This window comes from Corapipo altera, unplaced genomic scaffold (assembly GCF_003945725.1).
Source record: "Corapipo altera isolate COAL_440 unplaced genomic scaffold, ASM394572v1 23, whole genome shotgun sequence".
In the NCBI taxonomy this organism is placed as follows: Eukaryota; Metazoa; Chordata; class Aves; order Passeriformes; family Pipridae; genus Corapipo; species Corapipo altera.
Window position 1 is genome coordinate 21,816,380 of NW_020884878.1, and position 14,608 is coordinate 21,830,987.

The 14,608-nt window shown below is 33.9% G+C and overlaps 1 protein-coding gene across 8 annotated transcripts in view; it reads right to left on the reverse strand.

Moving 5' to 3' along the window:
* Positions 1-14,608, reverse strand: part of NPAS3 (neuronal PAS domain protein 3) — a 612,015-nt gene that overhangs the window by 292,463 nt on the left and 304,944 nt on the right. For all 8 annotated transcript variants that reach the window (XM_027638244.1, XM_027638243.1, XM_027638242.1 and 5 more), the window contains one exon: positions 12,008-12,090. In XM_027638244.1, coding sequence (XP_027494045.1) covers positions 12,008-12,090 — 83 coding nt within the window. The remainder of the gene's footprint in view (positions 1-12,007; positions 12,091-14,608) is intronic.

Consider the following 14,608-nt stretch of genomic DNA (forward strand, 5'->3'; position numbering starts at 1 on the left):
AAAATAATTCATTTTTGTGTGCCAGCTACAAAACATAAAAATGAATACCTAGACACAAAACCATAATTTTCACTTTCAAGACATTAAGCTTGGGTTTATAATAGAAAAACCCAAGTATTTTTTCTTGTTTTGATAGACTAATACAATATTATATTGTTGAAAAATTGAACTGTTTCCTACCTTCTAATATACATTCTGATAAATATTATTTATGTGTAGAATATCTAGTACTTTTTCTTCAAAGGGAGGATTACATTCTGGCTTTGATTTTGTTTGACTACATAATTTGTAAAGGATGAAAAACACTGCCTTGATCATTACTGTTTCAGATATGTAAATGCAAAAATTATTTGAGAGAGAACAAAAAAAAAGACACCACATTAAGCAGGACAGTCTTTCAAAATGACACTTTTTAAAGTCCCAAGCTTTTTGTTCTCAGAGTTAACAGTGGGCTTACTCTTATTTCCAGAATTGTCTGCTGATCATATACTTTATAAAATAAACACTGAAATTCTAAACCACAATAGAAATACATTATTTTGTAAAATTTTGGTTGCTTTGAATACTGAAGGCCTTCGTTCAAACTCTGGCTTTTTTTCATCAATTTTCAATAAAGCTAATACTGTTTTTCATACAGTAAACTAAGAAGTATTTGCTGATAGGCTGAAGAAAGCTGACCAGTCCCATAGTGCCCCCCTTCAAAGCCTAATGTGGCTTTATCAGTGGGCTAGGAGGCAGCTGCTATAGCAAAGAAGGTGTCCTCCATAATGATGACTGTTCTCTACTGTAGGCCTTTGTTAAAATATTAGGACAACTTCTAAACTCTAGACACAGACACACACCCATCACAGATTTTTCTTTCTTCTTAAAGTGTGCATTAAAGGCAAATAATCCACCATCTCTGTGCTAAAAAAAAACCCCAAGAATGAAATCGTAAAGAATAAAATCTTTATCATGAGTAGAAGATACTAGTGAACAGAATAACAAATACTAAGTGCAAAGCAAGCCAATGGCACAAACTTTAAATCACTAGCTATAATATGTAGAAAAGAATCTACAATGCATTAAATCAAACCTGAATACGAGATACAATCAAAGAGGTATAGTCTTACAGTAATGTAAAATGATATATATCTAAATAGCAATCTCATTAAAATGGAAAAAATGTAAAAGAAGAAAACAATTCATTGGCTAAGTGCTGTGCATAATTAATGAACAGAAGTCAGCACGAATTTGCATCTTATGTGACCTTATTAAATGTGTGTGTGTGTGTGTGTCCAAATGTGATGCCATGTAATTACACAGAACTACTTCACTTGTAGAAATGTTATCATTTGTTTCCACAGTCCCTTTTTAATTTTCTGTACAGGTAGAAATTCTAATACAGTGACATTTTAGCAGCAACTAATAGAAACAACCACTTTTAATCAACTTTTGAGATAATATACTTCAGAATAGAGAGCATGCTCTACAAGGCTAACTCATTTATTTCAACAATATTTGTATTCGTTTAAATGTTATGTACTTATAAGTCTGTAAAGGTGCTTGCACTTTCCAAGTAAAATCCAGGAAAAATAGAACCATGTCTGGGGCTTCAGCTTCTATAGCCGTGGGGAAGGTTGAATACACAGCTTCCATGTCAATATTTAATTTTTTATTTATTTAGGCCTCACAGTTGGAAAAAAAAAAAGAAAAAGTGACTAGCAGATAGATACCTGATATGATGAAATAACCTGGTTAAAACCAGCCTTAAACAAAACAGCTTTCATATGAACCTCAGCTGTCTGTGCTCCATTTAAGGGGTTTCTGTATGCAGACTCCAACATTACCCTTTGTCAGCTCCCAGGGAAAAAGAGGGCACATAGTGCTGGCCTTCACATCTATTGCAGAGGAGTACAAAGGATTTCTAAAGCCTATTTCTAGTGCTTTTTGTTTACATAAAGCCTGAAATGAGGAATATAATAATCTTTGAAACTATCATCAATGTTTTCATGGAAGTGAAGAAAAATATCAGTTAACTTGCCCAGCATGTCGATGAAATATAATTTTCCCCATTTTTATTTATTTATATAAAATCAACACTCTTTTCCTTGTTTGATGAATGCTGTGATTGAAAAAAAAACCGAAACAAGGCATTCTGAAACCAGGACACTTACTGTCCTCACCTAAATCTTTGCAAACACCATAGAAGGTATAATTCTTTCTGGTGAACCCACATATTAGTTTTTACTGTCTATACTTTTCAAGCCACCTTACTTCAGAGAAAAATAGGGCAAACCCCCAAATCATAGCTGAATGCAGACTCCAATAGAGTTTTGTTGATGTATCCGAAGAAAAAAATCCTTCTTCAGCTTCTATAGGCTGCAGAAACTCCTCCATTTCTTTTAATGACCTATTCCCTCCGTCTGATTCAATACAGCCCACTGGCTATGGAAATGACAACACTCAGCAGGTGACAACAAAACGGTCAACAAACAGTGCTGAGATATGTCATTTTCTTCAAATACTTTCTCAGGAATTAAATGACACACTACTGTATGCTGTGTCCTGCTCAGATCAAATATTTCTTTATTAAATGTAACTGCACGCTTTTATGTATAGTTGCCATATAAAATGCAGGTTTAAGCCTACTGTTCCAAGCTCCAATTACAAAACAATTTGCTGTTTCCCACACCTCCCCCAGTCTCCTTTTAGTATATAACCCCTTGGGCAGCAACTGCTCAGATAGTGTACCTTTGCCACAACTCCAGATCGAAAGTCCTGCCCTTACGGAGTCAATCTGATGCATTTACTGTGACTGGGACGAATTGGAGTATGTAAATCAGCACCTTTTGAGTCTCCTGAACCCAGGAAATTCTCTTACTTTGTGTTCCAGCTAATGGACCTGAGATGCCTCTTGTAACAGTGCTGCCTGCACAACTCCTTTAACCTTTTCAGATTCTGATCTAGGCTTTGTTCCTAGCCCTTTTTAGAATTGTGCAATGTATCCAGTTAACCTCTGTTATAATTTAAACCGGTGCAACACCAGAGGCATATCATAGCTTTCCGTGGCATTTACACATGCCTAAAGTGTAAAAGAGCACCCAACAGTGAATAGAGGGCCACAACAACAAAATTTCTATGAGAAAGTTTTTTCTGCCTGCTTTCAGCTTCAAATACTTATCACTACTCTGAATCGCTTACACTAGTATAAAATGCAAAATTAGATTTCTAAAGTTCTAAATAAATTATCATCAAATGTAAGAGCTTACCCTTTTATTACAAGAAGATGATCATCTGAGAAGACTATCAATCTACAAAATACTTGAAGAGTGACTTCTGATCAGGCTTGATCAGATTCCTATGTAGGTTATATACTAGCTGCTGAAAGATGAAATAGCATCTATCCTCAAATCATAAAGGGAAAGCTGCTATGGAGAGGCCTTGTCCCTGGAAAGGCACACTGAAAAGCAAGATATTAATCTTTTTTTTCCACAGTCCTATGTCTCTTTTCACAATATATCAGCATTTACACTGATTTCCTGCCTTCAAATTGTGTTTGGGATGCCGTGTTTGAGCTGTTAATAACTGGATATTTCATGTCATCCCAAATTACTATTTCCAATTGATTGTGTGTCTATCTTTTTCTCAACATAACATTTATCATACTGATTGTTCTTAATTTATCTTACTATTTTCTTTATTTTGTTCCTAATTTACTGTTCTTAAAATAATCCAGATTATTTTCTTTGGTCCTGTCCACTTAGAATTGTATCTCTTTTAGAAAGCTGTAATTTCCTCTGTGTATATACTATCTCTTACACCATAAATCCATCGCTGTTCAGTTTATACTAAAGCATTACAGCATCCCATTCATTTCTGTTACATCACTATTTCTGAATGACTAATTTGAACTTTATATAATTGTCAGCTTTTCTAGAGAAAAGATGGTTGCATACTAAATGCTTTTGATTTTGGATAGACATGTAGATTAAATAAATGCCTCTTTTTCTCCCTTCTTGTGTTTAATTTCTGGACTGCATTTTGTTGAAAGCAATTGGTATCCCTTTGGTTTTGTACCCAAACTCTCTGGATGCTGCTTAATGTCAGGAAGAAAACTCATAAAAATAGTCTGTACATGAACACGAAAAGGTTCAGATTCAAAATTTAAGTATACATAGTAGACTAGATGTGTGCCTTATAGAAATCATTCCCTCATAGAGGTTTTATATGACCTCCAAACCTTCAGTTCTGACTTGTTATGTACTCATTCTGCCTCGTTGCATTATGCAGGGCTCTTCATCTCCAAGAAAAAGTTTAGGATCACTTTGCTGCATGGTTTGATCTGTAGCAAGTTTCTTCTTAATTCATCTCTTCACTTACAGTTTGTCTACTAATGCATAACTTAACCTCTATCTGATCCCAAAAATCTTTACTTTCAGACAGCGCAGATCCATGTTCTTCAACATGTCCTAAGTTTTGTCACTTTTCACATTTTCTTCTATTTGTCTGCCTTTTACACATGCTAACAGATATCAGTTAGTAGTCTACCCCTTTAACCCAATGCAGGCAAGAAGCTGAACAGTCTTAGTTCTCAGAAAGTGTACCACTGACACCATCATTAGCAATTGCCCTTCACAAATCTCCAAGCCAGTAGAAGTCTTTTCTCCTAACATCTTTTTCAGCCTGGAAAAATCCTCCATCAGTACTACCATCTGCTGTTTCGTCACCTTTAGTCTTGTGTCATTATTTCTGTGTTGACTAGTGTTATACAGAGATAACCTTATTATGTAATACTCAGAATGACTGAAAATAGCAAATGAGAAGATAAATCTTCTCTCTAATATTTTATAGCACTCCAAGACTTTCCTTCTCTTTTCCCGCTTCTTAAATTTTCTTGTCAGATGGGACTTCCTATAATAATTCAAATACTGGAAGAAGTGAGATTTTCACTCAGCTTAAGCCTAGCCAGTCTCTAAACTTAATGCCAGCTTGCACTTGTTTTATTCCTACATATATATAATTAAAACACTACAAAATTTTACACAACATTTGTGGGGAAAGACAAATTTTAGAACTATGTATCTTCTTGTTCAATTATATTTATTTTTACTGTTTTGTTGACTTTAATACCTAACTAACAGTGTGTTTACAGGGCAAAGTGTTGATACTTGTTTTCACTACAGGAGAAACTTCTGTTAATTGTGTACAACTCTTGTACCTTCATCCACAATCGCTCATTACTACAGAAATGTAAATAACTTGCTCTGTTCACTGATCTCTAATTTGCCTTAACAAAACATTTTCACAGATTGTCTTTAATCTGCACTTGTTACCTGCTTAACATGTATATTTACAATGTATGGAGAACTTTACCCACATGGTCTCCAGCAAGATGTATTTTGAAAAAATGAATAGTGTCATTGCCCTATTATATTCTAATCTAGTTACTATAGGTAAATAGCAACGTCTTCCAAACATGACTAAATACTGTAGTGAAACTGTATAATGAATTCTTTTTGCTTTTTGTCTATGCAAAGCTTGAGAGATTGTTCTTTAGAGTGTGTCAACAATTGTACAAAAATAATAAGAGAAATGGAGGACAAGAGTCATTTGGACAACAGAGAAAAAAGTCCAATATGAAAGTTTCCTTCAAATTTGGTATGTGTTTCTACACCTTCTGTATCTGATAACACTAATTTATAACCTGGATGATGAAACTGCATTAATTTAAGAAGAATGTGAAAACATTTTTCCCAATAACAACTTCCAATTTTTCTGGTTGAAGATGTGGAAAAGCCTTTTGTTTCATAACTACTGAGATATTAACAATCTTTGTTAGCATTCAGTTGATCACTCATGTGACCATGAGTACTTCTGAGAGTATCACTCATATGATGCAAACTGTTATTTGCAGCTATTACTCATATCAAAGAGTAGAATGGGATTATCTCCTTGAACACAATTGTAGACATAGAGTTATGGTAGTTTAGGGGTGCAGTTGGATGGGGTACTAGCTACCTGCAAATAGATAACTGTTAGAGTGCTCATTTGGAGTGAAGAGACTGTTATTAATTTTCCTCTTTCCTGAGAAACTTAAGCTTATCTGACATGCTCTGGTACAGTCTAAGCTACTCTATATGGTACTGGCATCATCTGGAACTATTCACTAGAAAACACAGATGTCACATTCATCCTGCACATCTACCTCACAATTAATGAGGGTCCCTCTCTGAAGAACAGTAGGGTACTAAGTTGACATACAGGATATATTTGTACAGTTTCATGTTAGTCTAATTATTACAGTGTTGTATATATTAATAAAAGTAATTAAAAAAAGAATAGAAAACTGTTAGGATGAGGGACATTGCTCAATTGTTCACAATACTAGCAATTCATCAGGCTTCTTGCATCCACAGGGTTTGTTTGTTTGTTGACTTTAAATACAGAAAAGCTAAAGTAACATCAATGGGTCTAATAACCTGTGGTTTCTCTATAGGATGGAGGTAAGGAGGCAACTAAATCTCCACGAGGTTCCATCCACAACCCAAGGCTTCCAGTGAAAAGCATGTGAAATATGTTTACAAAATATAATGCTGCCTTTCACACATGGAAAGCTTGGGACTACTGCATGGAGTAAAGCCAAATTGCAGCATCTGAGCTATGTGTAGCTCCCAAGTAGTTCAAAGCTCTCATTCTAGGTTGATATTATGTGATGAAGTCTGTGATGATACAGAGTCTTCTAGAAAGTAAAACAAGGGTTTATAGGCCTTGTGAATATTACAGATGACTTTGCTGGGTCATCTTGGACACAACTGGACATTCACTACAGGTATCCTCTCTGTACTGTGAACCACTTGACTCAGTCTAAGTGGTTTGTACCTTGTGACTCTTGACTTAATGAAGAATACAACTTAGAGGGTCAGTTTTCACTGAGGTTGTCTTTCCTTTGATCTTAATAGAAACCTGATTTTTTTTTCTCTCATTGAATCTGATACTGCAATTACAAAGACCTTTGTTCCCCACAAAATACTTTCTTAATGGGAGATAAAGGTACTAAATAAAGTAAAAGGGAAATTAAAGTCTCATAAAATTTCCAAGATAACATTCAACAAGTCTTGTGAAAAGCTTCTGGGAAGGTAGGTGGGCACCTTTATGGAACAGATGGAGAATTCAGTAATTGTCATCCACTTGTAAATCACAGATGCACTACAGATCTTGCTATGGGACTGAATGAGATTGGTGGTTCACTTTTTTTCTCTGTCTAGTTCTGTAGTTCAAGTCTATCAAATCTATGAGAATTATCTGATGTGCAATAACTTCAGGGACATGGAAGAAACTAACTAAGATCTTCCATTTAGGTTGATTTTGGGTTTGGTTTTAGTTTGTTTATTTGTTTTGCTTGTTTGTGTTTTTTGAAACTCATAATGCAAATCCACATTGTAAGTTTTATTCATGCCTGTGTTCATGACTGAATAAGCTTACAAAAAAATATTGTTTCACTGACAGTTAGTATCTCTCCAATTTAAGGATTTCTTTACACAAAATGAGGCAGAAGTAGGACGGTATAAACAATTTAAGACAACTAGTGTCTAAGTTACTGTGTATGGTAATGTAATGCTATATGAAAGTGTTACAGTTTCTTAACAGTTGAGTAGGCACTGCTGAAGCAAAGAATGCAATTATGAAAGTTATCACTCTTTTGTATGTAGAAATACAAAATGTGTACTGCTCACTACACTTCATATACACACTCCTATTATTATTACTAATACCATCTTTCTATTCGAGCCTGACTTTATTCCATAGTGATTGATTCTAAATACTAAGTCTTTTAGAAGGCATTGCTATTTTTAAAGGAAGAAACATATATTTTTAAAAATATTAGATTTTATTTCAAAATACTGTACATTTTACTTTTAATTGTTTTACAGTTCAAATTGTAAGGTGTGTTCTTTTTTGTTCAAGAATTTTAAAAGCAACTAATTTAAATATGCAAAATTATCTTGAGTTGTTCATACGTGAACTTAAAAGCCATGCAACACAGGAAAATTAAGTAATTATGCCTCCAAGTTATTTACTGCAATTAAGCTCATTTATCATATGCAAATTAGTGCAAACTGGTCTCATTAGTTACTAAATTACTCAATATGAGCTGAACAATGTAGCACTCCAGTTTGTAATGAAAAATCCCTGTAGAGGCAAGCAGTATCAATTAAGCTAATTTGCATATGCAAATATATTCACTAACTTTCCCTTTTCTCTATATTTAGTTCTACATTTCCTGATTATTCCTCATTATATGAAGAATATGGGGTTACTGACCCTTTTCCACACCTTCTCAATAGCAATGAAGTTACACAAAAAATTCAAGGGCCCTGAAAAAAATTATGAAAATCTTGCTGATTTTTAAAACCAGTTTCAGCCAAATTTTTAATAGTAGGTACCAGAAATAATTTTTTAACTGGATTTATTTGATAAACAGGTATCTATATCTATATCTATCTATCTATTTTTTTATATTTATATGTAAAACTGGAAATGTCTATTCACATTTCAACACCACTTTTCAGAAGAAAAAGAATGTAGAAGATAACAAAAGCAAAGCACATAATTTGGCAAATCAAAAATCTTGTCAAAAATCAATTAACATATTGCTATTAACCAATAATGCAGGTGATTTTACTTGGAAAACATTTAAAAGATATTGCACTGACATGAAGTATCTAACATAATATAGTCTAGGCAATCATGTTTTGTGGTGTCTTTTTTTCCACAAGCACAGAGTGGATAGTGTCTTTGGCTTCAAACCTAGCATGAGAATCTCTTCAGCATGATATACAGCAATCAGATGTGGCTTGGAGATTTTTTGACATAGCATAAAATCTTAAAATGGTTTGCGTTAGAAGGGACCTTAAAGATCATCTAGTTCCAACACCACTGGCATGGGCAGGAAACCTTCCACTAGACCAGGTTGATCAAAGCCCCATCCAACCTCGCCTTGAATACTCCCAGGGATGCGGCATCCAGAACTTCTCTGGGCAACCTGTTCCAGTGACTCACCACCCACCTAATGAGAGTGTGTGTAAGTGTTGCATTTCATACGGAAGCAAAGTATAAGCCTCTGCATATATCTAAATTTGTACAAAAGACAAATGCAAAGGTGCATGCAGCCTTACGCACGTGAAGTCTTTTAGGAGTTTTAAATTTCCTTGTATCAGGGTTTTTACTCAATTTTCCATCTCTGGATCTATGCAAAGGTATAAGTGTGTAGATTTTTTTGGAGCTGGTAAAGTCTACTATCAATGAAACAGAACTAATTGTATGATCACCGGGCACAAATGTGATCTCAGATCAAAATCAATAACTTTTTAACTTTTATTTTTCTTCTGACAGGAAGATTTTTAATTTTCTAGTTTCTCCATTTCTTAAGTGCACAGGGGAGAATACCTTTAGTAGCTGTATCAATCATCAGTTAAGGATTTCTTAATATTAAAAAAAATTGTCATCAGTTAAAGCATTCTTCATTCAATGATAAATATTATATGTAATATATGGATTTAATAATATAGATATGACTAACGTATATAATGTATACATAGACATGACTAGCTGATACTAGCTACTTGTAGACTCAAGACCTAAAAATATCACAATATGCACCTGCATTTCTGTTTTTGCAAGATCATTATAAATAAACTATATCCATTTTTTAAAGTTATACTATATTATGCTTCTCGTTTGTCTGTATTTTTGAAGTATCAAAATATTAAAAGGATTAGAGAGGCTCCTTAATTTCTGAGCTTACACTTAACCCAGTCTTCAAAATATTAATAGCAAAAAGGATTACACAAACTATTAATTCAACTTCTTCAGATAGCAGACTTTGAAATCAAAATTCCCAAGGTGTAATCAAGGTTGTTTACTTTTCTTGCAAACAATACTTATCATGATAGTTATTTGAAAATAATTTCTAGGAGCAGCAGACTAAATGAGAACATATTAGAACTGTATTCCATGACAGAATCTGTCTGATGGTTGCTTTAAGAATAATTTTGTCTTCTAGTGATTATCTTTCTACCTATAAGACCACAAGGCAATGCTTTGAAGTTCATTCTGATCTGTTTAGAAGTGATGTATTTGAATGAATGACCCAGGTTTTTGTCCCAAGGGTCGATTACTCTTCTAAAGTAAGACAAAATCTAAAAAAGAAAAAACTATCCACTGCTATTAATTCTTTTTGTGCTTTATCCATCATCAACAGTCTATCTCTTGCAAATATCAAAGTGGAACTTCCTATTATCAATTGAAAGATTAATGGGACTAATTTGATAAAAGCATTACCTCCTATGAAAAGGCCACACCTCAAGAGATATTCAATACAATGCTGATGATAATTTTGATTGAAAATCCTCACTTATGGGTACAAGTGCAATACAGAGGTTTTTTTAGTAGTAATATGATAAAGTTATATCCCAAAAAAACCTTAATTTATCACAAATAAGTACAAAAAATGGAAAACACAAGGGGGATCTAGTTTTAACAAGCATGAAAGTCACTGATTGTTTTAGTATCCATTAAAAGAAAAACTCAAACATTTGGTAGTTTTCAAAGTGGCCATCCTAGGTTTTTTCATTGTCATTCATAAGAGTCATAATTAATACTTAAGGAGTGTATATTAATCAGTCTCAATTATGTTTTATGAGTTATAAATAATATTGTAAAAAACATGCATTTACACACTCCAAAAAATGACAAATCATATTAACTGAAGTATCACAAAACTGCTATTTCTTCTTTTTTTCTACATGTATGAGACAGCATAACAGTGTTCAAGCCTAATGTGCAAACAGAGTGCTGCAGATACTGGAGCAGATCTCTGACACAGTAACTACAACAAAAGTAGTTGCTTACAGAATCAAAAACTTGACCTAGACCTCTGCCAAGAGTGCACAACTAAGCAAATCACTTAGATCATTATTTTTGTTCCAAAGAAAAATTAATTCTACCAGTTAATTTTTTATGTTTTCCTAAAATTATCCTTGTTGCTATTCTGCATTTAGTTACTTTATAAAGATGTGAAAAATTTGACATTATCCATAGTGCTTCTGAATGCCACAGCTGAGTTAGTGCAGAGAGATAGCTCTCAATCATTTCAAATTAAGTGGAATATTTCTCATGATAATATCCTAATTTCCCTCTTTTGTACATCTCAAAAGATAATACACCAGGCAATATATTTGCATTGAGAAGCTGTGTACATTGCTAAGTAAGAGCAGTTATTCAGTGCCACGCTTAGAAAAGACTGTGGTTTTTATTTCCATGGGGCTGAGGTTTGCCTTACTGTAAAAACACATCACATTTTCTTCTTAACTGCTTCTATTCCATGTTTGATTACTGCAAACTAAGAAAGGCTGTAGTAACCCTGGCAAAACAAAGCATACACAAGGATGTTTCCATCAGGTCATTGTTTTTCAGTTTAATCTTCCTGGAATATGATGACTTGTACCATGAGACTAAATAGTTTGATAAATACCAGATTAGCTTTTATCTCATAGCTAAAGAGACCTAAGAGTCATGCTGCTGTTCATTTTTTTATTCTTTGCAGCTTGCTCCAAATTTGTGATATATAATTGTGACAACTGGAATACCATGGAAGAAAGCAGTGCTCGTAAAACAAAACGGGGGAAAAAACCCCAACCCTAAATTGATACATGACACATAAGACAAATCAAATTACCAACACAAAATACTCCCTTTTACACACATACACACAAAACATACAGGCATTCTGTGAACAAACACCAACTGCACAATTCTAAACAACAAAATATGGTGATTCACCTAAAATAACACTTGCCCTCCCTCTCATTAACATTCTCCCAGTCACAGACTTTCTAAATAGGAGAAATATGAGCATAAAAACCATCTCATTAATATAAATGCTGATAACAATGCTATTCAAATTATTGGTAGCAATATGACTAGGTAGTTATTTCAATTTTTCTTGGAAAAGCCATTTTTTTACCTGTAAAATATGACTTCCCAAATGTGATTCAAATACTTCAATGGCAAGGGCACTGGGACTTCTCCTGCGCTGGGCACCTATAACTGAATAAAAAACAGTTATGTTGCAAGGTCTGTACATTCATTTCTCATGCATCCTGATCACTGACATTAACTATTTAAATGTTTTTCATTTTATACATCAGTGTTAATTTCAAATTTGCCTTCTACATAGCGTATAAAATTAGTATCTAATTTCAGACCCAAATTTGAAGGAAAAAATAACTTTTTTAAAAAAAATATTTAAATGTAAAAAAAATCTGAAAATTAATCGTTTGTTCGAGTATATTCCAAGTCCCTGTAGGTTTGATGAAAGCACACAGAATTTAATGAAAAATGCTACTGAAAAAGAGGCTACCTATAATGTAAATGCTTTGAAATGTGGGGACAAGAACTAAATACTACTCATGATTTACGAAGAGGTGAGAACATGTCACTTATCTTATTTGAAACTGAAATGAAATAAACTCAACATTAAAAAGCCAGCATTTTTAAACACATCTATTCAAAGTTCTTAGTATAGGGAAGTATTTTACTATCCCAGGTATCCATGTTTTTTGCTGAAACAGGCACCTGAAACTTCAGCCTCTACATTTAAATTATGTAGTTTAAAAGTACAAAGTGAGCAATAGGCAGTTATGCTTTAAAGACAGCAGGGACTACAAAAAAGGGTGAGAGATCACAAAACTAATATTCCAGTAAGCTCTCTATGCCAGGAACACAAAGCCAGCAATCAAGTCTGAGTATAAACAAGAGTAGGCATCTGTTGCAAGATGAGGTTTCTTCTTAAGTCTAGGCTATCTTTGCCTCATGATCAGAGAAAGCTAGAGCACAGAAAAGACAGCACAGGGCTGCAGGAGCTTTCCTTTTCTGTCTTAGTGACAAAACCAGGCATATCTGCAGCAGAGAGAAGAGGCAAAGTTCATTCTGCACCCTTTTAAAATATTTACATCCAAAGACCCTGATTGTCTAACACCTCTGAAACCATCACAGCACTAGTCCGTCTTTACGTATTGCTGTCTTTACAATGTATGATAAGAAAAATGAAATACCAAGGATCCACTAAAACAAGCAGAATGAATGACTGTCATTACTGAACAGGCTAATTTAACACCAATGAAAACAAAATACAGAGCAACAATTTCTTAGTCTTCTATGATACTGGCTGCCAAACGTGATATCAGTAGGAAAAGATAAATGCCAAGTAATGATAGTCATATTGACCTAAAAATGTAATATCATTCCTTATTGATGTTTCATGTAATTTCCTTGCAGGAAATTCTAAGCTATTTATACTGGGCAAACAGGTGGCTTCATAGCTAATAGATTAAGGCAATTGCTCATAATTACAAATGGTGACTGCTGTAGAGACAGTATTTTCTAAGTCCTCCTCTTTTCTCATATTCAAGGACACAGACACTAACACCTTAGGAGAAAAGTCTTCTTCAAGATGATATTTCTCAGAGAAACTTTAGCTTTAGTTGTAGAACTAAACAAAATATATAGCACTGTAAGGATTTTTAGCATTGCCATTAATTGCTGTCAATCAGCACAATGCTTCGTATAGTTATTTAATTTATAACCTATCAGAAACCAAAAGGAAATTAACAGTTTTTGCCTGCTAAGCATTGCTTTATAGTAGTCTCCATAAAAGCATTGCAAAAAGAAAAAAAAAACCAAACCAAAACCACCCTGAAAACCTGCAAAACCTCCCTGAAATCCTTTAGGTCCTTTAATTCTTCCATCTAGACTGTGTTATATTTTCTGCACATTGTCTGAACACATTACTATTTGGAATTTACCTTTCAATTAATTTTCTGTTTCCTGCCCATATCCTTCCTTTACAATCCTCTACCATTTGAAAGTGTATCCATTACATATTGAATCCAGTTCTATGATGTCACTTGCAGGGTTTTTAGCATATAAGTATCATAATTTGAATAAGGTGCATGAAGTCAGTGCAACACTCTTTACAACATTTGTATCTTTAACCTCAAATGACACTATAGGTAAGTCATCAGTTTTTCATACTTGGGACACTCAGTTCTACAGCTCAGATGAAAACACTTTAAGGTCATTGAGTTAAGCAGAAATCAAAAGAGAGTCAGATCTTAGCTTTAAAATTTGTCAATTAAATCCTCTATCAATGACTGCATTCTAGTGGCTGGTATGCACATAGACGAATATCATGTGGTACTTTCATGCCATTCAGTTCACTGACATTTTTACAGCAGTAGAACTCTTGGATTTATGTGTCTTGCACTTAGTCAGGTGATGTGGGGTTTCAATGACAGTTCCTAATTTTACAACGAGCATAAATACGTTGCACAGAAAACCATTACGTTTCTGGTAGCCATGCTGCAACTCTTTTTTGATAACCAAATAGATGTTAAATATGCACTTTACTTCATGCATTTCCATAACTATCATTCTTCACATTTTGAGGAATGAGACAAGAATATTGAGATAAATATAGAACAAGGGAAACTTAAATTATTTGATCTTCTGAATTCATTGCCTCATTATTTTACTTACTTGTGCTTTCAAGATTTCTTGATACGTA